The following is a 23,070-nucleotide window of genomic DNA, read 5'->3' on the forward strand; positions in this document are numbered from 1 at the left end:
ATTGAAAAGTCAGCAATCATTATAATTATCATATATTTATAGCAGGTCAAAAAATGACTTTAGGAACTTTCAATTGTTTTTATTAATAAAAGTAGGCTTACGAAGCCGGATTTTTTGTTCAGAGACGTAAAAATATTTAAAAGACGTGACATACACTGTTAACAAAACTAGTATCTACTTACTTTACATATTTGTTTGATGTTGGATTAGAATAAATTTGTTAAATATAGATATTCAATTTAGTATGCATGCTCTGATTTTAGAAAAGTATGTACTATGTACTTAACTGAATCTATTTATTATATTCTAGTGACCTACGGATAATCACCATGTTTGCTTACATCAAGTTAGTAGATGAAGACAAATATGATACTATACCATTTACATGGGTAAAAAATTATGATCAAGTAAAGCTACCTGTAAATAGAAACAAACAACACTATATCTTATATGAAAATCAACCACCAAAAAAAGCTTTGCTGCTATTCGTTGAAGGTACGTATTCTATTGAATTTAATGTGTCCCTTTTAAACTCTTAAGAAAATGTATTGAACACTTTAAAATTATAAACAAAATTTGTCCTAATTTTAATATAAATGAAACCAAATGATTTTAATAACTGTATAAATGTAAAGTTTCAAAGGTTTTTTTTTTTCAAACTTAGTTAATTTGTCTGTACGAATGCATAACAGTATTTTACACTATTATCCACTCAAAGAAATTAAAATATTTTGTAATGTGGTTCTTATTACCACTGTTATCTTTATAATTTGGCATAATGTATTATATTTTCTATCGTGTAATGTGATGGATGTGCTTATAATATTTATTATTTTTCAGATACAATTGATGTACTCGAAAAACAAATAAAATCAAAAAGAATCACAGTTCTACCTCCTCGAAATCAAGAAACAGCCACTGAATTAAGTGACACTGAAATTGATGAAAGCAGTGCGAAAAAATAAAACAACTTCAAATGTTGACATAAATCCTGTTGTCAACCAACAATTAGAACAGTTGAAGGCTAAATTGGCGGTAAGTTTTTTTAAGGCATTATTATTTTAAATTAATTCTTCGATTTTCATAAATCTTTAATGAAAATTATTAAATAAACCTAGCTATTGGAATTGTCTATCATAAAAAAACTGTCATTTAAATTGGAACTATAAAACTATAAATTTTAATCATGCACTACATTAGCGTGCTTCAATCCCCAATAACATGGAATCAATAATCAGTTTCCGATAATATCAACACTAAAAACTTGTCACATTGTAGATTTGAAATTCAAATCTTTCAATTGAAAAAATTTTTCTATTCATTACTATAGTATTTAAAAAAAAAAAAATTAGTCATATCTTAGCATTGGAATCTAATGTTATTTTTGGAATTAAAAGTAAAGTATTTGATAAAATAACTCTTACGAACTTGTTCTTATTTCTTCTTTTCTTTCATTTGATTTTTAGGTGTCTTTTACGCGGTTTTCAAATTTTTATTTTTACAAAATAGATTAGTAAAAGAGATCAGTTATTGAAATGACTTTTTATACTTTTTTTCGTTTATTATGTATGTATCATCATTAGTTATAATTAGTCTTGGACTATTATATTTTGAGAAAATAATATATTATTATTATATTGGTAATATGCTCATAAATTGATACTTTGAACTACAGTTTAACGATTCAATTTATTTCAATAGTATCGTATGAATCAGTAAAATTAAAAAATGTATTTTTTAATTTTTTAACTTCTGAATTAACCCATCGCCGATAGTAAAGCTACTTTTGAAAATTACCGTTTTCTTACTATCTCTAATTTATGGAAAATAATCAGGTCTTAAATAAATATATTTAATGTCAAATCAGGTGAAAAGACCCAGAGAATATATTTTAAATCATTTATTCATATATACGACGTTTCGTCGGTTTTATTCCGGCATCATCAGGTATCTGACAACAAACCAACAAATTAGTCAATAAAAAATTTTTAGTCAATAAAAAATTAACAACAAGTTAGTCAGTAAAAACTACAATAAATTAAATAATATCAATACCTTGAATAATTTGTTAAAATGTTGTCAACCAGATATTCATTACATGACAGCTTCCCAGTCAGCATCCAAATCAGAAAGACTTCTGGAAGAAGTCTTTTCAAAGACGTCCATAAGAAGTCTAAATATGATGTCTTAACGAATTCATCAATCAGAACTCTTAATCAAGAAGTCGACAGGAAATCTTTTGACAAACTTTGTAAGACTTCTAAAATATGAGCTCTTCAAGTAGTTTACTTACTGAACTCATAAGACATCAATAATCTGAGCTTTTTAAGAGGTCTTTTTCTGACTTCGTAAGATGTCATGAATATGAACTCTTTCAGAGGTCTTTTTGCTGAGGTAGGATTGAATTGTATTGGCGCATGCGCACAACGATAAAAATTTTATTTTTATTTTTTATCTCTGTTTTAATATAACCTATAAGTGTATGGTACGTTTTCTGTTTACATTCAGCGTCGAATTGCAAAACTTTAATTTAGTGAAATCAATTAATTATTTATAACCAGTGATTTCGTAATTTGTAAATTAAAAGTTCTAAAAATAATGTAAGTGCATATTCGTAGCTAATTAATATTTGACTGTGTATGATATTTCATGTTTTTATCAGTGATAAATTTGAGAAATCATTCGATTTTAAAGGTAACGTATACATTTATCCAAAAAATAAATATAAATTATGATTTTTTTAATTTAAAATATTTTTTTCTCAAGATGTCTGAAAGAAAAAGATTCAGTGAACTGTCTAAGAGTCAGAAAAATCGAAGATTGAAAAAACGCTATGAGCAGGCAATTTTGGAGACTGCACGTGCAAAAGCATCGGTTGATACTTCGTTTGATAATAATCCAGTTATTAATAACAGTGTAATGAACAACGACAATAATTATGACAGTGATGATTTCAGTTTACAGTCGATTCATTTAGATAATACCGTAACCGATATCTCTTTAAAGACTTACACAGATAATAATGATAATTCTCATTGTACAACAACAAAAACAACATCAACAGTAACAGCAACAACTACTACAACTTCTATCACTTATAATAATAATAATAATAATTGTGATATCGAAGTACCAATTCCTTTAACCAAACAATTAGCTCAATGGAAATGCGAATTTAACATTACTCAAGCTGGATCAAGTGCTTTACTAAAAATTATTAGAAATGTGGAGTCAATAGAAGAGTTAAAAAGTCTTCCAAATGACAGTCGTACCTTAATTGATACTCCTACAGATACTACTATTCGTGAGGTTGCACCAGGAGAATATTTCCACTATGGACTGAAAGAAGGATTAATTGATCAATTAAAAATTGTCGATATAAAACAGATTACAGATATTATCCTGATTAGTATACACATTGATGGTTTGCCAATATCGAAGAATTCAAAACGACAACTGTATCCTATACTGGGAGAAATTTTTCCAAAAGTCTCTGTACCATTCGTTATTGGTATATACCATGGACTGAACAAACCAAATGACTAATGAATTTCTTCAAGATTTCATTAATGAGTACAAAAATCTGAGAGAGGAAGGTTTCGAGTATGATAGTCATAAATTTAAAGTAATTATAAGGGCTGTCATTTGTGATTCACCAGCGAGAGCTTTTGTAACCTACACAAAAGGTCATGGTGGTTTTTATGGTTGCGATAAGTGCATTCAAGAAGGAGAATATAGTGACCATCGAATGTTATTTCTTGATATGGATGCACCATTACGCACTGACTCGAATTTTATAAATCGTTTAAATGAAGATCATCATTTAGGAAAATCAGATTTTGAAGATATTGGTGTTGGTATGGTGTCTCAATTTCCAGTGGATTACATGCATCTTGTTTGTCAAGGAGTATCAAAAAAATACTGACTTCGTGGACGAAAGGATGGCGACTAAATGATAAAAATTTACTTAAATTAAGTCACAAAATGACTGAAAATCAATATTATTATTATAATTATTATGAGTATTACATAACAACAATAATAATTTAACAATTAATATTAATAAATTTATAGCATGAATAAATAATATTTATTAATTTATAATAATAATATTCTGCAAATTTTCTGTATGAAATCAGAAAGAGCTCTCAATTCTGACTACTATAAGTACTCTTTTATTTGAAGTCGTAAAGAGCTCTTAATTCGGATTTCTGCAAGACATCTTATTTTTGAACTCAAAAAGACTTCCTAATTCTAACTTCTGTAAGCACTCTTTTTTTTTGAACTCAGAAAAAAGATCTCTTTGAGAATATTTGTGGAAGTCTTATATTACTCTTAAAGTGGCGCATTCGACGTCCTCAAGACGTCTTAGAGACACCATTCCGTTAAAAATTACGACGTCCAAATCTTAAATAGGAGTTCATCAAGAACCTCTAAAGACATCATATTGTTTACTGGGTTTACATTAGTCAATTCCAAATTATAAAATAATAATAATATATCAACCATTTAACAAATAAATTTAATAAATAATTTTCATAGTATTAATAAATAACAAATTATTAATAAACTGAATATAAGAACACGCTACTCAGCAAATTGCTCTCGACTAAAACAGCTGATAATATTAGCAACTAGCAACTCTAGCGGCGTTATCCTGAACTAGTCATTACTCACTCAATTCAAATGCTTATTGAATTTAAATTTTTTAATCAAACCCAAATACACACTATTTAAATTTTCAGTGTCTGTTCTTAAATTAACCGTGTCTCTCAAGAAAATCTGGACCATTTCACTAATATTACGCTTATAAAAATTACTTTCTCTATCCACAATTCTCACAGAATCAAAATTAAACACATGACCTGTTTAGAAATGATGGAGAGCTAGCGCAGTAAGATCTTCTTTATCTCTGAACTTATCCTGACAGCTATATTTGTGTTGATAAATCCTTCTTGATAAGTACTGTTTAGTCTGGCCCACATATGCTTTTCCACAAGAACAAGGAATACTATAAACTAACTCCGATTCCTGGTTCCAGACAGTTTTATCTTTTAGCTTTGAGTATACTTCGCTGACAGTACGAATATTATAGAAAGCTGGTCTCCAATCCGTAGATCGAAAACTCAATGAAATATACCTGCTAAGACCTCGAATGAACGGGAACCTGAACCTATTTTCTTGAGTTTTTATGTTAACACTATCCCTGTTCTTATGCAAATTTTCAAATCTCCTCAAACAGACATCTATGAACGACCTTGGGTAGTTATTCCTATGTAAAATGTCCCGGACTTGTAATAAGTTTTCTTCATAAAAGTCTGCATGACTCAATCTGAACGCTCTGAACATTAATCCAAGGACCACACTGATTTTATGTGCAATCGGGTGATGTGAGTTAAAATTGAGTAATCTGCCCGAACAGGAAGGTTTCTGATACCAATTCGTCCGTAATTCACCACTATCCAACCTAAACACCACCGTATCCAAGAACGGTAGCTTGTTGTCAACTTCCTTCTCCATTGTGAACTGAATCTTCGGATGAACGCTATCAATCACTGGAGTCAACATTGTATGTAAAAATTTAGCTACCTTATAACATGGTGATTTGATGCAGCTGACAACTGGACGCATTTTACAGCCTGCCTTATGTACTTTACGAAGACCATATAATCTTGGTGGTAACCCATTCACGGTCTTTAAGCTCTTCCCCATCCAGTCGTCAATAACTTCATCCTCCACGAGCCTTTTTACCAGTTTATTGATCTTCATTTGATATTTACTTGTAGGATCAGTCTTCGATTTCTTGTATATAGTTTGGTCACTAAGCATCTCTGACATTGCCAAATAATATTCATCTCTATTCATTACCACAGTGGCACCACCTTTATCAGACCTCATAACAATGACGTGGTCATGTTCCTTCAGAAACTCCTTAGTCTTAAGCAAATCCTGCTTCAATAAGAAATCTTCCCGAAGTCCCGAATTACTAGGACCACCATTGTAGAAGTTTGAGATCGAATTCAAAGCCTTCATCCTCACATTTGATTTTATATTATCCAATTTCTTATCATCTATACCCTGGACCTTAATCCGTGAAATACCACCTTCTAAGTCCTTAATAAGTGTGGGGATAGGTATGGCCTTCCTGTCTAGCTCAATACCAAACTTAGGAGATAATCTGAGTACCCTTGTGGCGAAATCTGGTAAGTCCGTATCAGAGAAATTATATAGAACCTTACTGTAATCGGTATCATTCACCAACACCACTGAGTTTTTCAGTAGAGTGTCTAATTTCTTCTTGTGAATTAATTTTATTTTATTGAATATTTTTTCATATCTGATTCTGTTAATACGTTGACAAAAACAAAAACATTGCCCGGTAAGATAGGTAATAATTCTTCTTCTATGTTCTTTAAAATACTTTCAAGCCGAGAACTCTTCCAATGAGCTATTTTTATTTCCGCGTTCAAAAAGACATTTTAAAATTTATTACAAAGAATTTTTACATGAAAAATTATGTAAATTCTACCTATTTTGTCTGATAGTAGACTATTAACCAGAAAAATACTTCAAAGGTAGCTATACAAGCATAGAATTATAACATTCGATGCTTATTAAGATCGACCATCTTCCCCGCCGTCCATCTTACGGCTTAAAATAAATTTTATTATTTTTACAAAGAATTTTTACATGAAAAATTATGTAAATTCTACATATTTATTTAAATTATGAAAATTTAAATAGTGTGTATTTGGGTTTGATTAAAAAATTTAAATTCAATAAGCATTTGAATTGAGTGAGTAAGATGACTAGTTCAGGATAACGCCGCTAGAGTTGCTAGTTGCTAATATTATCAGCTGTTTTAGTCGAGAGCAATTTGCTGAGTAGCGTGTTCTTATATTCAGTTTATTAATAATTTGTTATTTATTAATACTATGAAAATTATTTATTAAATTTATTTGTTAAATGGTTGATATATTATTATTATTTTATAATTTGGAATTGACTAATGTAAAGCTGTCATGTAATGAATATCTGGTTGACAACATTTTAACAAATTATTCAAGGTATTGATATTATTTAATTTATTGTAGTTTTTACTGACTAACTTGTTGTTAATTTTTTATTGACTAAAAATTTTTTATTGACTAATTTGTTGGTTTGTTGTCAGATACCTGATGATGCCGGAATAAAACCGACGAAACGTCGTATATATGAATAAATGATTTAAAATATATTCTCTGGGTCTTTTCACCTGATTTGACATTAAATATCTCTAATTTTTTAAGCATAATTATTCAAGATTTCACATTTAATCAATCTTTATAAATGCAGTTCGATTCTTCATTATCGATAGAGATGAAACAGCAAAAGAGCCGACGGATAAATAAACAATATTTATTTAAAGATTATAATCCTTATCAAGTTAGTAGAGCAACTCGATCTCGACATAAAAATAAAATAAAACAGCTGTATGAAAAAAATTTATTCTCAGGAGGTAACGTATACATGCATTCTGGAAAAAAAAATCTATATTCATTATTTTTTTGAAATGGCAAAACCTAAGTTCTCTTTGATCAATTTATAGAAAACAGTCCTCAAAACATATTTGATGCTAATAATACAGATTTTCCAATAACTGAGCCATTAGTTTCTAATACGACAAAATTGCTTCAGTCATCCATTAGCTCTACTTCTGTAGTGTCATTAGAACAACACCAACATCCTATGGAAGAAAATTCCACCATGGACTTCAGTACTAGCTTAGTAGACTCGCATTGTATTTCTAAGGATCCTCATCAACAACAATCTACTCACAATCAATGTGACGTATCATCAAGATATTTAGAAAACGGCAATACTTTAGATGATAAACTAAGTTCCGAAAGTAACTTCTCAAATGATAAGCCGTATTCTGATAGCGACAGCGACTCAGATAGTGAAGTAACTTCTGATAGCGACAGTGACTCAGATAATGAAGAAACTTCTGATAGTGAAAGTGAAGTAGATTCAGAGCAAGATTCAGAATATGAGCAAACTACCGAGTCGGATTCGGACAATTCATCGACCGATGACTCATTTCGTTTTAACTGTGATAAAATGAATGGTTCTACAATCATGTTTCCACAGTCAAGTAGTACTGTCTCAGATGTATTGCTAATGGTTACGGCATTTTCAGTATCTAAACATTTGACAAGAAATGACCAAGATGACTTAATTAATTTAATAAAAGTTTTAGCTGGTCCAGCATTTGAATCTTGGAATGCTTCCCATTATTCACGGTCGAAAGCATATAATCCTCCAAGAAAGAAAATTCAATCAAATTTTTATTGCCAGACAGAAAAATGTCAACGCATTTTACATACAAGGAAATTATCGGATAAGGACAAAAAAATAAAAGTTCAATGTTCTGACTGTAAAGCAAAGTATAAACTATCATCGGCGAGTAAAAATCAATTTATCATTATTGATTTGAAATATCAATTGAAATTATTATTCAGAGATACGGAAGTAAAAATGATTTATTAAATACAATGGAAAAATTGAGACAACCGCGAAATGATGGAGTTATAAATGATATATATGACAGCCAACTGTATAAAGCTGTACAAAAACTTTCACCAGGCGCATTGACTTACAACGTCAACACAGATGGCGCACCACTTACAAAAAGCTCCAAACGAAGTATGTGGCCAATACAACTTCATATAAATGAATTATCACCAACATTGCGGTTTCGTAACGTTCTTCTTGGTGGTTTATACATTACATCGGCTGAGCTATCTCCCGAATTTATGCAAACTTACATGTCAAAATTTCTTGAAAAAGCAAATAATATAATGGAAGCTGGTATAAATATAACTGATAATGAGGATCGAATAAGAAATTTAAAATTTTTCTGTCTTTTATTATGCGTAGATTCGGTTGCTAGACCAGTTATCCAAAACCGTTTCCAGTTCAACGGATATTTAGGTTGTAGTTGGTGTTATGCGACTGGAGTTTACGATAGTTCTGTTATGAGATACCCTATCACTCAACAAGTTCCATTATTGCGACCAAATCAAAGTCATATTAAAGATGTAGAACAAGTGGAAAAATTGGGAAAGTCAATAAACGGCGTCAAAGGTAATTGTGCAATGCTAGAATTGAAACATTTCGACTGCGTGTGGGGTTTTCCTTTAGATTACATGCACGGCATTTTATTAGGTGTATCCCGACATTTATGGGCATTGTGGACTAAACCAGGAACTCCATATTATTTAAATCCTCAACAACGAAAAAAGATCATGGCTCGTCAATTACACATTAAAAGACCTCAAGAAATTCATAGACTTGTGAGAACAGTAGATCAAACAGCAAAATGGAAAGCTTCAGAATGGGAATCGTGGCTATTATTTGATAGTGTACCGTATCTAGCGGGTATTCTCGATGAAAAATGTTTTCAGTCGTACCTCCTATTAGTTTCAAGTATATATACGTTGATGACAGACAATATAAGTGAAGAAGATCTTTTACTATGTGAAATAAATTTACTTCAGTTTGTACGTGATTGTCAACTAATTTACGATGTTAACTCGATGACATTTAACTTACACTCATTGTCGCATGTTGTAGAATCAGTTAGGCAAAGTGGACCATTGTGGTCAAGTTCTGCTTTTCCTTTTGAAAGCATGATTTTTCTTATTAAACGTTACATAACAGTAGTTAGTGGTGTCTCAAATCAAATAGTTAATTCTATATTGAAAGAGAAAAATATTAGATGCAACATTGACTATAATACTGAATCTGTGAAATGCCGTAATTATTGTAAGGATCTGTTTAAGCCACGAAAACTGAAGAACTGTACACGAAGTGATGATCATGCTTTACTGATTGGCACTGAGAAATCACCGGACGATCAATTGATTCTATTGATGCACCAATATTTTGACAATACTCATTCAACTAAAGTTTATGATCGATGTATTTATAATAAAATGGTGCTTCGCAGCACAGCTTATACACGTCCTACAAAAACAAACGATACTGTAGTTCAGTTAGATACAAAAAAATTTATTCGGATTAATGGTTTTTTCTCTTTAAATATATTATTTTTAAAAGTTTTTCAAAATTAAACTGTGTATATTAAATCATATTTTATTGAATAAACAAAATTTGAATATTTTAATACTAACAGGCTATTAGTAATGGGACAGAAGTTCATGACAATTTGGCAACCAAAGTTCATGACAATAATGATAAAGAAAATTCAAAATTCATATTAAATCATAGTAAAGATCATGAAAATGTTCTGAAAGAAGTGACTACTCCTCCAAAAACACTACATCCAGAAAAATTGGACCTACTTTCAATGAAGATTGAAAAAAGTCGAAGGAAGTCAAAGTGAGTTGCATCCATTTTACTGTAGATTGTTTCATTTTTCTATATAAATTAAAAATTTCGCTTTTGTTATTTATTATGAGATCAAAATTTGAATATTCTTGCTTATAAAATTTATTAGACATATTTTGCATCTTACATCTATGAAGTGTTTTTTTGTTTTTATTGTATATGTAAAAATTTTGTTTACAATATCTAAATTCCGTTCAAATAGTCGGCGATAATTCATACTATTTTACAGAAAAGAAAGCGTGATCCGGAATCATTGATGGAAACTATGCCCAACAAAAATCTCGTAAAAATCGTAAAGACAAAAAATCTAAAGGGATGAAGGTAAAAATTTAAAACTAAATTATAAATTATAATATTATTTATTTTTAATAATAATAATTAAATACATTCAAAGATCAGAATTAAATAATTTAAAACGAATATAATTGAAGGCAAAAATACAAAATTTCTAAGATTAGATCTTAAACGATGCTCACTGATATAGAGTAAACTGCTAACTGAAATAGAGTAAATTTATTACAGTACAAAGTTATCTATTGCAGATGCGGGAAAAAAATTTTTTATGTCCTTTTCTCATACGTAGTATAAAAATTGATTTATCAGTGAAAATTATAATAAAGTATTTATCGAAGTGAGTGACTGTATAGATATATATTTTTTTTTCTTTTTCAGAAATCGGCAGATTCTAAAAACAGAGAAACTCTATCATAGAAAAACAACAAGCTATTTAAGTCATGATGGTGGCAGTAGACAGGTGCAAAATGTCAGTATAATTAAAAATAGCTCATATCAGACAATTTCGAAAATGTTTAAAGTATCTAATATCAATCTATAAATATTTCTAGAATGGATCTATGAAATCAACAGGATCAGTAAAATTACAAGTTAAGAAAGACGATAAATCTATTACAGTAACAAAAAGCGACGCACATGATATTCTTCCAGATGGACTTCCAAATCGAGATATAGTCGAGGGAAATAAACAAAAAGAAATTATTTCAGAGGAACATGACAATGACCAACTATCTCAAGTAATATGATAAAAAATTATTTTAAATTGAAATATCCGTGAGCGGAACACTTATCTCTATCTAAAAAATTATGCTAAAATCTTAGAAATTGTTATGATTTAGGTTAACAATATGTTGATATTGCACTATAAAAATTTTGAGAGTATTAGTGACATTCATTAAACCGTAGCGGTTTTTGTCTTGTGAATTTCATAGAAATGTAACTATTAAAATTATCTTTAACGCGCAACTTTTTACAGATTTTGTTACTTCTCAAGTAAATCTGGCATGTGGATTTAAGAAATACCATAAGTTCAAAAATTTATTTATGTATGTATTTATAGAATACTGAAAACCCTGAAAACGTCACTGAAATTAGTATACATACATAAATTTATGTGAAGTTTTTCCGAAAGCACTTGTAATAAGTTTTAATTTACATTACTTTTTCATTTACATTACTCAAATTGCGATTTTAATAAAAAATTCTTTATTAAGCTTTAAATTCTATGAAATTTTTCCATTCCATTCATTTTCACAACTTTACGAGTTGTTAGTCGAACTTTGAAATGTCCTTCAATTTGCTCAACATAAGACTTTTTTTTCTTAAAAAAAAAAATTGATTCTTATTAATCAAATTTTTGAGTTTAAAAACGCCTCTAAGTTGACGAGAATTAGGAAATAAATTAAAAATAATAATGTTGGCCTGTCGAAATAAAAAGGATGAAAAATTTTATCAATATTTGATAGAATTTGCATTATTTCTGCTTAATGCAAATTTTCAAATTTTATCTTAACATATTTTCAGACAAAAATAAGTGGATCTCAAGAAGTTGATCCAACGGTATCAGAAATTGCTGAAACTCCCGAATTTCTTGAGCAAATTAACTTGATTAAAGACTCGACCGCAACTACCCTGAATGCCAACAATACTTCTCTCGAAAGTGGATCAACAAAAACTGTCTTGGAAGAAAGTGCCGCTGAGCAAGATGACGTATGTATACAATGATTAATTTATCATGATAATATGATAATAACGTAATAACTTTTAATAAAAATTAATATTTTTAAGTGTAGAGAATATATATTAAGCTTCATATTTTATCGATAAAAAATAAGTGGATATCGTACATAAGTACACAGAAAAAAATGTTTTTGAACCAAGTATATAATTTTGAAGAACTGAATATTCTTGATTTGAGTAGAAAAATTTTTGATTTAAGGAAATTTTACTTGATTAAAGAATTTTTGTCTTCAATTACCCTCTTCAAAATTATATTCTTGGTTCAAGAATTTTTCTCTTGAATCAAGTAAATTTTTTTCAGTGTAGTAACTATAAAATATTCGAAATATTTTATGATTCTTTCGAGTGCTTATCTTCTTTTATATCTTGCAAATGTGAAAAATATGAAACGAACTTCAATAAAATATAAAAATTTTTATAATAATTAAATAAAAATTTGAATTTTTACCGTCTTACTAGCTACTCAAAAAAATGGTAAAAATTGTTGCCGGCTTTTTTGTGATATTTTTCCCCTTTAGTATGCGAAAATACAATATAACTAATGAAGCTGTTAATTGGAAATCATATCATTAATTTTTCAGTTTTTAACTGTTCCATCAGTTATGAAAATTTGAAGCTTTCTCATAACTAATAGAAATCAAACTGTGAATTTTAGAACTCTATTTAATTAAATAATTTATTATAAAATATTAAGCTTAAATAATCAAACGCTAATAAATTGTTACCTGTCATTCAAAGAATGTATAACAAATGAATTCTAACAAAACGAATAATATAGTTATTTTATAATTTTATTTATGTAAAAGCCAGTGTGTTTCTTTCGAATTTTCTATTTATCATATTACTTACAGATTTCCTGTGAACCTTTTCGTTCTTTCGATCAGCCTGTGAATGAGTCTTTGAAGAAGAAGAAGAAAAGTAAGCTTTCAGACAAAAAGCCGAAACGTAGCAAAAGTTCGAAGGTGCGTAATTAAAGTAATAAAACTATTAAAATCAAATGAATCAGTTTTTCAAATATTAATAATTTATTTCGCTTTAATATAACATACTTTACTGTGTTACAGAAGAGTAAAATCAAAAATCAAAGAAATGAATCGGAAAATGGCGTTATGAACGAAGTAAGACAGGAAATAAATGACATTAAAAAAAGTCAAGAGGCTTTTCAGCAAGTAGTCACCGCAGCTTTGCAAACAATTTTGTCAAATTGGCAGCAGATTCAAAGTAATATTATATATATTATAAATCATTTCCATTTAAATTCATTGTTACTATATCAGTAATACAAGAAACTAGTGCAAAAATCGGTTAAAAAAACTCTACAATTTGATATAAGTAATAAAACTAAAATAACAAAGACCAATATTCGTAAACTGTCATAGATTTTATTTTCGTTATTTTTTTGAGATTATTTCTGCAAGTAATACATCGAAATAGTTCGTACTTTCTTCAAGTTAAAATACACGTAATATATACTAGCTTATATAATTTTTCTCAATAATACCTTCGCACCATCATTGAATCTCTAAATATCACTTGTTAGCCAACATAACTAATACGATTTAAAAGGAAAAATCGACATTTCATGTAACATGAATCAATTTACATTTTGCGATCGACAATAATGCATACTTTATTTAGAACTGATATGGATTAATTCATATCTATGATTATTTTCAGGTACACGCGCAACAGTACCGACAGCAGTTCAAGCAATAGATTTCGAAAATATACAAGTGCCTCCGCCAGTTGGTTTTATACGGACAGACACCGAAATGGTAAATTTTTATTTAAACTAAAAAATTTGAATTTAATTATTTTATTGTTGCTGTAGAAAAAATTGAATCGCTGCGTTTACTCTAATGAAAAGTATCCTAAAAAATACTTGTTTTTCAATTTTTTTTTGTCGATTGCATGAAAAGCTATCTCAAGTTTACTTATCAAACTTTAAAAGAGACCTATAATTTGATAAATGATCAGCGATTAAATATTCTATAGAAATTTTTTTCAAGTGTTAACTTGGAGTGTTTATTTACTTTTATTAATTATTCTTCAATTACTCGATATATGAAAATATATGCTGCGATGAAAATAAAAATGCGCAAAAAAAATTAATTGATCCAAGTCGGAAAAATGCTCTATTAAACATCTGATTTAACAATAAATTCAAGAGAAAAGATCTAACCACTAGAGTACTAGAGCCATATATGATAGTTAAATTTGTCATTAAAGACAAATTTGGGAATTAGGAATTCATAAAGGAATTCATTAGGAATTTATAAAGGATAAAGGCGAAGGGGAGGACCTTTACTCAGTAGGAATTTTTCGGTAACTGAAAAAATAATTCAGACAGCTCAGACCGGGACTCTACCAGTTAAGGTATCCGAGACACTGTCCGTAACTACTATTCAGTCACCTAATAAGACCTATCGAGTAATAAACACCACCGTCCATCTTACGGTTAAGAGCCATATATGAAAGTACAGCTTGCAATTAACCGCTTGTCTCTTATACTTTTTATTAATTGCTGTAATCGAAATATTTTTAGATTCATTGTGGTCAAAATGTCTGGATTACTGTTCAAGATTATAATAATGCAAAAGCTGCAGCTGGGACTGATGCTATCTTTGTAAAAATATAGCAGTAAATATATTTACTCGAGACGTATTAAAGATCAGTAGTATAACAGGTAAAAGAAGCAACAGAACCAAAGGACCTGCCAAACCAAAACTAGATCCCATCAAAATGCTTGCTGTTAGAGGTAAATTAATTTTATTTTTAGTTAAAAAATTAATTTTGTTGAGGGTAATTAAATTTTTTACAGGTATTTACAGACATTATCTAAAGGAACACAGGCAATTGTCAGAAAAACATATCAATGAGAAGATTGACGACTACGTGGAATATATTCGGGGAAAAATTTCAGATCTAGAAAGACCAAAAAAATACCACTTAAAAGTAAGAATAATTTAAAGTTATCAATGATATTTGTATATTGATATTGAGATACCATTAACTTAATTACATGAACATTCATAAACAATATTTAATCCTAGTTGTCTCGATGAAAATTAGATCTAAACATTTTATGGCATCAAATTTCATTCACAGTATATAAATATTTGTGTGTTATAGAAACTGAAAAAGAAGAGGCTAATGAAATTGAGAAAAAGGCTGATGGAAAAAGAAAAAGAGTAAAGCCAGAATCCAGAAAAAAAAAGTTTCTAGCTCCAGTGACAATAGTAGTTCTAGTGAAGAAAGTACTGATTCTGAGAGTGAAACTAGTAGCAATGAAGACGCCGCTGATAACTAAACTTTTTTTTTCTATCTTTAATTTTTTAAGTAATAAATAAAATAATAAATAAATTTTGTCAAGTAATATAACAAAGTACAATTATTGCCAATATGTTATATTCCTGATATCCTTGATTAAAATTTCCAATAGGATCCCATCAAAAGCGACAAAAGCCACTTAGAAACCCATAAATTTTATTGTTTTCTAAGTGGCTTTTGTCGTTTTTGATGGGATCTTATTGGAGTTTTTCAATAGGGATATATACACTAGTCACAAAAATTAAGGGATATAAAAAAAATTCCAAATTTTTTGGTGATTTTCAGCGAGCTGTAACTCCGAGGAAAATGATCGCACAGAAAAAAAAAAAAAAGCAAATTGTAGCTCCAAGTGTCTAGTTTTTAGATATGACCATGAAAATTTTTTGTCATCGTCAGGTCTGGAGAAATCCTAAGAAAACTACTGAAAAAAATTTTTCGAAATTTTTTTCGTCTTAAAAAGGTCTACGGGCTTCAAAAAAATTTTTTGATTGTTTCGTTTAAAAGCTCTTTTAGTAAATTTAATACCCTTTAATTTGACGTAATCAAAAAGCCTGTACGATAATTTGCCGCGGAGTTATCGTCAATCAAAGCAAAAAGTTTTTTTGACTTTGGAAATCAATAACTCTGGAAATAATGACCGTATAGGAAATCGAAGGAGGGTTTTGAAAACTACACAATATTCTCTATAAGAGAACGTAAACCGCTTTTGAAGAAAAAATTTTTTTGAATTGAAAACTCGGACTGAAAAAAGACAAAAATTCGCATAATTAAGGATATTTGGATAACTTGGTATAACTTTGGATAAAATGGATGAACGAAGGATATCGTTGGTAATTTTTAACTTCAAAGTGTCCCCTAAAATCCCTAAGAAATTCAAAGCGCTGCGATTTTTTGTTCATAGTGCCCAGAAGCTTCAAATTCTGTGTTTTCGCAAAAATCACCATTATGAGCAATTTTGTGATTTTTATTCATTTTTCCATTGAAAAAAATTTTTTTTTTTCAAAATTCTTTATTTTTTCGATCAAAGAGATTGATTTTTCAAGAAATTTGAAAAAAAAAAATTTCAATTTTTTTCGAAAATTTTTTTCGAAATTTTCTCAATTTTTTTCGACTGTTGTTTTACCGCCGGCATTAGCGTTACCCAAAGCGTACCACGTGGAGGTTGCTCGGTCGGATTTACGCTTCTCACACACACACACACACACACACACACACACGCGCGCGCGTGTGTGTGTGTGTGTGTGTGTGTGTGTGTCTGCGTGTTTGTCTGTTTGCAGCTGCCGAATGACCTCTGTACGCACAGCAGTAACTGCTCAGTACCGTGTATTGCCACCTCTGTTCCGAATCACAGCTCGTAAACGCTCTTGCATGTTGATGCATCGTCGAATATCACGTTGCGAAATTCCTTGCCAACAACGTAACAACGCTTGAGTCAACTGATGAAGATTGTGCAGTTGCGGATAGTCTCGCCGCAATCGACGCCCAAACATGTCCCAAACATGCTCAATTGGGTTCAAATCAGGACTCATCGCTGGATGATTAAGCGTTGTTACGTTGTTGGCGCGGAGAAAAGTTCGCGTACGAACTGCAGTGTGAGGACGAGCATTATCCTGCATCAAAATGAACCGTCTTGCCCCCATGCGTGTGCGCATAGGCAGGACGTGTGGCTCCAGAATTTCGTCGACGTACCTATCGGCAGTCAACGTCCCACGAACGATGACCAACGGGGTTCTGGTATTGAAGGACACGCCTGCCCACACCATGACTGATCCACCATTGAAAGCTGTAACTGGTCTCGTAAAACCATCCCGATCTCGTTCTCCACGACGGCGCCAAACGAGAGATCGTCTATCGCTGCCATGAAGACAAAATCGAGATTCGTCAGTCCATAATACACTGGTCCACTGTCTACGACCCCAATGGTGATGATCATGAGCATAGGCCAATCGGGCTCGGCGATGTCGTGGAGTGAGCATAGGCACGCGATTTGCGCGTCTAGCGCGTAGTCCTTGCTCTCGAAAGCGATTTCGAACCGTCGATGCCGATATGTGTTGTTGGGGAGGACGTTGTCGACGATTGCGAAATTGATGAGCGATCGTGTGGGCATGCGCAGTAGGGTTTCGACGAGCTTCTCGAATGATAGCTCGATCATCACGCTCGGTAGTGATTCGTAGTCTACCTTGACCCGGACGACGATCGTAACTTTGAGTCGCGTTAAATCGGGCATAGGCCCGACTGATAACGGACTGGCTCACTACCCCATAGAAGCTGCTACTTCCACCTGACTGTAGCCCTCTTGAAGGAGGGTAACAATGCGAGCCACATCTGTGGCAGCTAAATGTCGACGAGGCATATCAAAAGGTGCTTATCAAAGAAAAGCTTACATAAAATTCACGTAAGGAATTTAGGCTAAAAAGAAAACGTAAAATTCAAGTTTTGTGTGAGGAAAAGCCGAACTCCGCGGGGGTATATCAATTTGTTTTTATTGAATTTTTAAAATGAGATTTAAAACTAAGGCAGTTGTAGCGGACAGAAAAAATTGAGTTAATTTTTTTGACAATAGTGAAGCATTCTGAAGACGAAAAAAAAAAATTAAAAAAAAATTTTTGATAAAAAAATTTCGAAAAAAATTTTCGAAAAAATTGAAAATTTTTTTTTTTTTTTCAAATTTCTTGAAAAATCAATCTCTTTGATCGAAAAATAAAGAATTTTGAAAAAAAAAAAAAATTTTTTCAATGGAAAATGAATAAAAATCACAAAATTGCTCATAATGGTGATTTTTGCGAAAACACAGAATTTGAAGCTTCTGGGCACTATGAACAAAAAATCGCAGCGCTTTGAATTTCTTAGGGATTTTAGGGGACACTTTGAAGTTAAAAATTACCAACGATATCCTTCGTTCATCCATTTTATCCAAAGTTATACCAAGTTATCCAAATATCCTTAATTATGCGAATTTTTGTCTTTTTTCAGTCCGAGTTTTCAATTCAAAAAAATTTTTTCTTCAAAAGCGGTTTACGTTCTCTTATAGAGAATATTGTGTAGTTTTCAAAACCCTCCTTCGATTTCCTATACGGTCATTATTTCCAGAGTTATTGATTTCCAAAGTCAAAAAAACTTTTTTGCTTTGATTGACGATAACTCCGCGGCAAATTATCGTACAGGCTTTTTGATTACGTCAAATTAAAGGGTATTAAATTTACTAAAAGAGCTTTTAAACGAAACAATCAAAAAATTTTTTTGAAGCCCGTAGACCTTTTTAAGACGAAAAAAATTTCGAAAAATTTTTTTCAGTAGTTTTCTTAGGATTTCTCCAGACCTGACGATGACAAAAAATTTTCATGGTCATATCTAAAAACTAGACACTTGGAGCTACAATTTGCTTTTTTTTTTTTTTCTGTGCGATCATTTTCCTCGGAGTTACAGCTCGCTGAAAATCACCAAAAAATTTGGAATTTTTTTTATATCCCTTAATTTTTGTGACTAGTGTATGATACGTATGATATTTTAAAAATATTAAATTTATTATCAATTATTGTTGATCAAACCCTCATGTCATTTGATCATTTTTCAATTTGATTTATCTGGTAAATTTTAATATAACGCTAAGATGAATTATTACATTCAAAAATTATTATAACATTGCTTATACATTATCATAGATTTTTATTAGCAATATTACTTTTCATTGGGTGAAATACATATAGGAAATTATAAAAAAGATCTAATTTATTTGCAAATACTGTTTTAAAACAGTTTGTGAATGGAGAAAATGAATTGGAACAAACCCTATACGATTTTATCATTTTTTGATTTGGATTACCTGATAAACCTAAATGTAAAACAAGAAGGGATTCATGCGTTGAAGGATATGTATGTATTGCCGATACTTTCTCATATATTATTATAAGCTATATTATACATATAAATACTATATTATACATATATAAAAAAATATTAAAAGAAGATTTTCATTAACGGTAATTACTTTTTTGAGCACTACGTGTATATTAAATATGCATGTGCATCAGCCTCATTCAATGAGATCATTTTCTTTTGAATAAAACCTGATTAATTTAAATACAATATTATAGTGGAATAGTACATTAAAAAACGAAGCGTATATTACTGAAACTTTTCCATTAATTCTCATATACTGCGTTATATAATTTATATCTAATAAAATACATATAAATAAGAATTGAAAACGATTAATTAATTAATCAGCAATTACTGTTTTTCAACAGTACATGAATGGAAAATCTATATTTTGATTATACTCATACAATCTGATTGTCTTCTGGTTCGGATTGTCCGATAAAGATTAATATACTAACAGAATGGAAAATTATACTGAAGAGTACCATGTATATTTGACTGATAAAATCCCTGATTAAAAAAAAGTATTGAAAAGTATTGAAAAAGTATTGAATTACACACACTGTATATCTGTATATACATACAATATAGATATACAGTTGCATAGGTTCTTTAGTCATATATGTGACTAAATAAACAAACTGTTAATGTTGATTAATATATTAATATATATCATTGAAATTATAAAAGGATACGTTTTCCACTATGTAACATCTTATTATGTACATTTATATAATAAAGATGGAAAAAACTTTAAGAAGTATATTAATAATTGATTAATTTTTTCCAATGAAGGTAATTTATTATTTATATTAAATTATTTACACATTCAGATCCCTATGAAGTTTTATCGGATCTGACTTTAGTTTTGCTGTAGTTTTATCTTAATTCATTTCGATTTTATCCGAACTTATTCTAAATTTATTGACAGTTTAATCTAATTTTTAATAACTCCATTGTGACTCATGCAAATTTCACGTTGACTTCACGCTAGTTTAAATCTGAATGAATTCTGATTTGATTATTATTTTACTCTGATTTCATTTTAATTTCATGTTGATTCCACTTTGAAGCCATCTTGATTTTATGTAAAATTCACTTTGATTCTAATCTGGTTCCATTCTGGTATCACTCTGGTTCCACTTCGGTTTCATTCTGGATTCACTTTGATTCCACTCTGGTTCCACTATAGTTTCATTCTGAGTCCAATCTGATTCCACTCTGGCTTTAGTCCGGGTTCACTTTGGTTTCACTTTAGTTTCATTCTGAGTTCAATTTGATTCTACTCTGGCTTTAGTCTGGGTTCACTCTGGTTCCACTTTAATTTTATTCTGAGTTCACTTTGATTCCACTCTGGCTTTAGTCTGGGTGCACTCTGGTTTCATGCTGGAAAATAGGCACAAAACCACTCTGGAAACACTCTGGAACCATCATGATTCCATAATGTTTCCAGAATTTTTTCAGACTGATTTCAGAATGATTTGAAAGTCGCAAGGGTTATTTGCAAAGAAACACTTCTTTGTTTTTAAGATTTAAATAGTTGATTAAGGAAGTCCTTTAGCTCCAGTTGAGTCACAACAACTGTAGTATAGTCAATATTCGATAAATTGAAATAAAAAAACCCACTAAAATTCCTAAAATTAAAAAATAAATAGTATATGAGGCATTAATCGTTGAAATTTTGAAAATTAAAAAAAAATAGTTAAATATAAAAATTAATTTGACTTTTGTAAATCAGCTGTTAGTAACCTGTCCGTGATTTGGCAACGATTTATTTCAGCTGTTTACATTTTTATTTGCACAATATTATCTTAACCATGTTTAACTTTTTGCAGTCAATGTAAATAAATAAATTAATTGAAAATGTTTAGTCACAAAACCATAACATTCTAATATTTCATGACAGGAATGCTAGTATTTTTTAATTATTGTTTTATTTTTCGATTATAAATTATGAAAATTTGTTAACAATAAATTAACTAATAAGTATGTATGAAAAACATAAGTGCGTTAAAGTTTAGTTTGAATTTATTGAATGGTCTGAAGCTCGCGCGCTACACAACGTTGCCAAATGTTCTGACGCTATTTAAATGTAGGTTACTTATAAATTTTCTGTGATTTTATAATTATAATTTCTCCATAAATTCCACGGCAGCCTATATATTTTATTACAAAAAAAGAAACCTGAATATTTCAAAAATCTTATTTTGAGTTTTGTTTTACCCCATCTAATCGGTGGTTAATGCCATAATTTGAGAAAGTTGTTAAGGTCTGACTTTTTCGTAAAACTCGCAAAAAATACTAACATTTTTAGAAATTTTTTTTTCAAAAATTTGCACGGTGAAGTATAAATTAAACTTCACTAGTAGATACATAAACTATTAGATAAAAATTAATTTTATGCATGATCTAATATTTTTAACTTCCCGCTAAAAATCTCAGATTTGTGTGTGCGTGCGTGCGCGCGCGCGCGCGCGCGTGTGTGTGTGTGTGTGTGTGTGTGTGTGTGTGTGTGTGTGTGTGTGTGTGTGTGTGTGTGTGTGTGTGAACCTCTCATAACTTTTAAATGGCTCGACCGATTTTATCGCGGTTGGTGCCATTCGAAAGGACTTGACCAAACTTAGATTACCAATACACTTTGGACCGATTCGGACCGGTAGATTTTGAGAAATCGCAAAAAAACTACAAAAAAAAATTTTTTCAAAAGTACTTTTTTTGGAATAACTTTTAAACGGCTTTACCGATCAATTTCAAAAACTAATTAGCTCTTAACATCAAAAAGCCACGTCGATCGCCGCCAGTCCGGTCAAAATCGGTTAATTCGTTCGTGAGTTATCGTTGACGAAAGAAAACCGAAAGAAGCGTTTTTTCAGAATTACTCCGAATTTTTCCACTCTGTGAATATAAATTCAAAGATTTTTTATGGAGCTTAAAAAACTGCGTTGAATGCCACCAAACGCGTAGAAATCGGTTCATTCATTCAAAAGTTATTGCGATTTGAAAATTAAAAAAATAGTGTTTCATCAAACTTCTATCAAACTTTTGAGCTCAAAGAGCTCAAAAGCATACAAAAGCTATTTTTTTGAGCTCGGAGAGCTCAAAATAATACACAAATTGTATTTATGAGCTCGAAGAGCTCTAAAACATCATAAGTGCAATTTCAAGCGTTTAGGTATAGAATTGGTGGGAAGTTGCAGGGATGGCCTTCAGGGTCAACCATATATTCCTAATTTTTTAATTAGCATTGATGGCGAAAGGACCTCCTCAATATAAATACTCATTGAATATTTATGAAGTAGTTTAAAATTGATCAAAGCATTGAGTTTTTTAATAATCACAACGATGTTATTTAATACATTATTACATTTAATAATTATTAGACATAGTTAATTATTTTATATTGTGAAAATAATCGATAATAATCTATAATATAAT

The 23,070-nt window shown here is 30.3% G+C and overlaps 5 protein-coding genes across 5 annotated transcripts in view; 3 read left to right on the forward strand and 2 right to left on the reverse strand.

Moving 5' to 3' along the window:
* LOC141537278 (uncharacterized) overlaps window positions 1–23,070 on the reverse strand; it is a 44,261-nt gene that overhangs the window by 20,311 nt on the left and 880 nt on the right. The window lies entirely within an intron of this gene.
* LOC141537229 (uncharacterized) lies at window positions 2,455–4,475 on the forward strand. Its single transcript, XM_074258085.1, has 2 exons — window positions 2,455–2,694; window positions 2,767–4,475. The coding sequence occupies exons 1-2, from the start codon at window positions 2,650–2,652 to the stop codon at window positions 3,544–3,546; spliced, it is 825 nt and encodes a 274-aa protein (XP_074114186.1). The 5' UTR covers window positions 2,455–2,649; the 3' UTR covers window positions 3,547–4,475.
* Window positions 4,870–6,033, reverse strand: LOC141537171 (uncharacterized). Its single transcript, XM_074258017.1, has one exon. The coding sequence runs from the start codon at window positions 6,031–6,033 to the stop codon at window positions 4,870–4,872; it is 1,164 nt and encodes a 387-aa protein (XP_074114118.1).
* LOC141537172 (uncharacterized) lies at window positions 7,360–8,529 on the forward strand. Its single transcript, XM_074258018.1, has 2 exons — window positions 7,360–7,498; window positions 7,589–8,529. The coding sequence occupies exons 1-2, from the start codon at window positions 7,360–7,362 to the stop codon at window positions 8,527–8,529; spliced, it is 1,080 nt and encodes a 359-aa protein (XP_074114119.1).
* On the forward strand, window positions 8,535–15,064 carry LOC141537173 (uncharacterized). The gene is made up of 11 exons (XM_074258019.1): window positions 8,535–8,850; window positions 8,920–9,126; window positions 9,208–10,028; window positions 10,178–10,383; window positions 11,065–11,155; window positions 11,238–11,423; window positions 12,211–12,396; window positions 13,278–13,388; window positions 13,491–13,647; window positions 14,104–14,201; window positions 14,972–15,064. Exons 1-11 carry the CDS (start codon window positions 8,535–8,537, stop codon window positions 15,062–15,064), a joined length of 2,472 nt encoding a protein of 823 aa, XP_074114120.1.

Source organism: Cotesia typhae, unplaced genomic scaffold (assembly GCF_013202065.1).
Source record: "Cotesia typhae breed Kobodo isofemale line unplaced genomic scaffold, CoteBio_Ctyphae scaffold_70, whole genome shotgun sequence".
NCBI classification, from domain to species: domain Eukaryota; kingdom Metazoa; phylum Arthropoda; class Insecta; order Hymenoptera; family Braconidae; genus Cotesia; species Cotesia typhae.

Coding starts and splice junctions, on each gene's coding strand:
- LOC141537173 (XM_074258019.1), top strand. CDS start 8,535: ATGGAAAAATTGAGACAACCGCGAAATGATGGAGTTATAAATGATATA. Junction 12,397..13,277: donor GTGCCGCTGAGCAAGATGAC/GTATGTATACAA, acceptor TATTACTTACAG/ATTTCCTGTGAACCTTTTCG. Junction 13,648..14,103: donor AAATTGGCAGCAGATTCAAA/GTAATATTATAT, acceptor GATTATTTTCAG/GTACACGCGCAACAGTACCG.
- LOC141537229 (XM_074258085.1), top strand. CDS start 2,650: ATGTTTTTATCAGTGATAAATTTGAGAAATCATTCGATTTTAAAG. Junction 2,695..2,766: donor GAAATCATTCGATTTTAAAG/GTAACGTATACA, acceptor TTTTTTCTCAAG/ATGTCTGAAAGAAAAAGATT.
- LOC141537171 (XM_074258017.1), bottom strand. CDS start 6,033: ATGAAGGCTTTGAATTCGATCTCAAACTTCTACAATGGTGGTCCTAGT.
- LOC141537172 (XM_074258018.1), top strand. CDS start 7,360: ATGAAACAGCAAAAGAGCCGACGGATAAATAAACAATATTTATTTAAA. Junction 7,499..7,588: donor AAAAAATTTATTCTCAGGAG/GTAACGTATACA, acceptor ATCAATTTATAG/AAAACAGTCCTCAAAACATA.